The following is a 2,517-nucleotide window of genomic DNA, read 5'->3' as shown; positions in this document are numbered from 1 at the left end:
TTCTGAGGTTGCCTCCAAAGCTCCTCCCCCCACCATCACCTCCTCTTCATCCCTTTCCACTCCCTCTCCTCCCTCCTTATCACAGGCCCGTGTTTCCTCCAATCCCTTTATTTCCACGTCTGTTCCCTCCCCTGTTAACTCCCCCCCTCACCCACCCACTCAGGCCTCACCCGTCCCTGCAGGGGGTCTCACTGCTCCAACCTCCAAACCCGTGTCACCCCTCGCCTCTCTGACCCCTGCTCCCCCCTCTGCGACCTCTCAGCCTCCGCCCCCTAAACTCCCATCACCCCCAAACTCCACCCTGTCCTCTGAGCCGTCACCCACTCACCCGTCACTCACCCGCAGCCTCTCTCAGCCTCCGTCTCTGCCCAGAATCTTCCAGCCAGGCTCAGCCAAAGGTATCACCGCGGCAGACGTTCAGATCCTGACTCTTCACCAACGTAAACTCTGGAGTTTTAGTCCAAAACTGATTTCATGTCACAGTCTGTTCAGACAGAAACTCAATTCACTTTGTTTTGTTTCTTTTCTTCTCCTGTTGTGACTCCTGCTCTCTTCAGTTCCTCCTTTATATCAACGGCGCCCTCCGGAGGCCCAAACTGTTGATGACCCTGCCTTAGCTGGTCTGCTATTTGTCTTTTTTAGTCACAGATATTGAAACAAATCCTTTTTTTAGTCACAGATATTGAAACAAATATACACATATATCTATATATCTATATATTTTTTCTCTCTTTCCTTCTGGTGTCGTTTCCATCCTGCAGTTCGTTCTCACCTTTTCAAACCTCAGATTGTCAAGTCCGTGGCCCGTCCTTCTTCTCCCTCACCCTTTGCTGCTGCTGATGCTCCTCCTCTTGCTTTAGGCCCTGCTGTGGCCAAATCTGTGGCTCCTTCCAAATCTGAGTCAGGTAAAAAAAAATAGAAAAAAAGAAAAAAAGTTATTTTCACTTCAGGTGAACTTTTTTTATTTTGTAGTTTTCATTTTTGGTGATGCAAAAACAAAGTCCAACAAGTTTTTCTTTTTCTCCTTTATTTTGAAACTCTTTCTTTTCCATTTCTCCTTGTTTCCTCCTGTTTCTCCTGCCCCCCCGCTCTCCCTCAGGTGCTCCGGGGCCCTGGACCCCCCCGGACCCCGGTGCAGCCGTAGGAGACATCGCTCCGGTCCCTCTGCTCTCGACTCCTGATCTGGACGCTCTCTGCGACCCCGTGGGCCCAGCTCTCCCCACTGCTCCCCCATTCTCCTCACCCTCTCTCTCCTCTTCCCCTCACCCTCAGCTCACTGTCTCTCCTTCTGCTCCTCCCGCTGCCATGAACCCCTTCCACTCAGGTACAGCGACGGCCGTCCAACTTTTCACCTGTCTCCCTCCTGATTCTTCCTCCTTTTATTCCATCCTTATAAACATGTTGTTTTTAACCGCTCTCTGAACTCAATCTTTTTTCTGTGAATTCTTTTCTTTCCTGACACGTCGACTACGAACGTCCAGAGGAGGAAACCGCTCCAAACCTCCTGAGCCGAGGTGAAGAGGTCCGAACTTCCAAGAAGCAAATGAAACCCCCCGTGGACACGATGGCCACCATCGCAGAGGACAAAGACGAGTCCAAAAAAAAGAGGTGAGACGACGCGTGGTTGTGTAAAGGCCGACAGCTTTGACTTGGCTCCTGACGAAGGCTCTGTGTGGGAAAAAAGCTGTGAATGTTTCACGAACCTTGATGTTACAGTGAGGACAGGAAGGAAGGAGCAGGAGAGGACGTTGGGTTTTGACTCAGTCAGTCAAGAAAAAAAGCTAAAAGTTAACCTAGCCATATAAAAGAAATTACATTTTTTACCTCAGAGACAAATCGACGTCGTGTCCTGTTGTCCACTGCCTTTGAGCAAGGCTCCTCAGCTGCTGTGGTTTTCTGCTCTTTCTGCTTCTGTTGATGCTAACACGTGCTAACGGCTGCAGAGTGTTGTGGACTCTGACCTGCGTCTCACACCTGTAACCCCCCCCGTCCTCCCCCCGTGTGGCCTGCCTCCCGTCACCATCACCTCCTTCACGCCGCTCCCTCCCGTCACTCAAGCCTGACCAGAGATTTTCTGTCCCCAGCCCTGTCCAACCGCGGTCAGAGCTAATCGTAGCCCCGCCCCCTCCGTGGCCCTTCTCCTGCTGCGAGAGCTCCACCCCCCAGAAGCCCTCCACCAATGTGGTGGCAGCTTTTATTACCCCAAAACTGCCCGTCACTCAGGTGGAAGCTGAGGTGAAAAAGCCTCTCGGTGACGTGCAGAATAAAACCGACGTCAAAAAGCCGCCGCTGGCGCAGCCCGAGTCTGAGACGGACTTTGAGAAGTTCGTGTTTGAGTCGCTCCACCAGACGGTCGAGTCGGGGGGGTTGTTTCTGGAGGAGGAGGAGTCAAAGCAAGACACAATCAAAAGGTGTCCCCCAGGGTGAGTACGAAGGGACGAGTGATTCAGTCGACGCACGGAGACTAGGGATGAGAGTGAGGAGGGGGAGATGGAGGGGTGAGGAGGGGGAGTGGGG

General features: G+C 52.4%; 1 protein-coding gene across 2 annotated transcripts in view; it reads left to right on the top strand.

The window, feature by feature from the left end:
* The window catches only part of LOC103395541 (EH domain-binding protein 1), a 37,283-nt gene that overhangs the window by 7,564 nt on the left and 27,202 nt on the right, over nt 1–2,517 (top strand). For both annotated transcript variants that reach the window (XM_025065640.1, XM_025065639.1), the window contains exons 7-8: nt 1,100–1,324; nt 1,482–1,608. In XM_025065640.1, the coding sequence (XP_024921408.1) occupies nt 1,100–1,324; nt 1,482–1,608 (352 nt within the window). The remainder of the gene's footprint in view (nt 1–1,099; nt 1,325–1,481; nt 1,609–2,517) is intronic.

The sequence above is a fragment of the Cynoglossus semilaevis genome, chromosome 19 (assembly GCF_000523025.1).
Source record: "Cynoglossus semilaevis isolate Cse_v1.0 chromosome 19, Cse_v1.0, whole genome shotgun sequence".
NCBI lineage: Eukaryota > Metazoa > Chordata > Actinopteri > Pleuronectiformes > Cynoglossidae > Cynoglossus > Cynoglossus semilaevis.
Note: the sequence above shows the minus strand (reverse complement) of the source record. Positions and strands in the feature narration are given on the sequence as shown.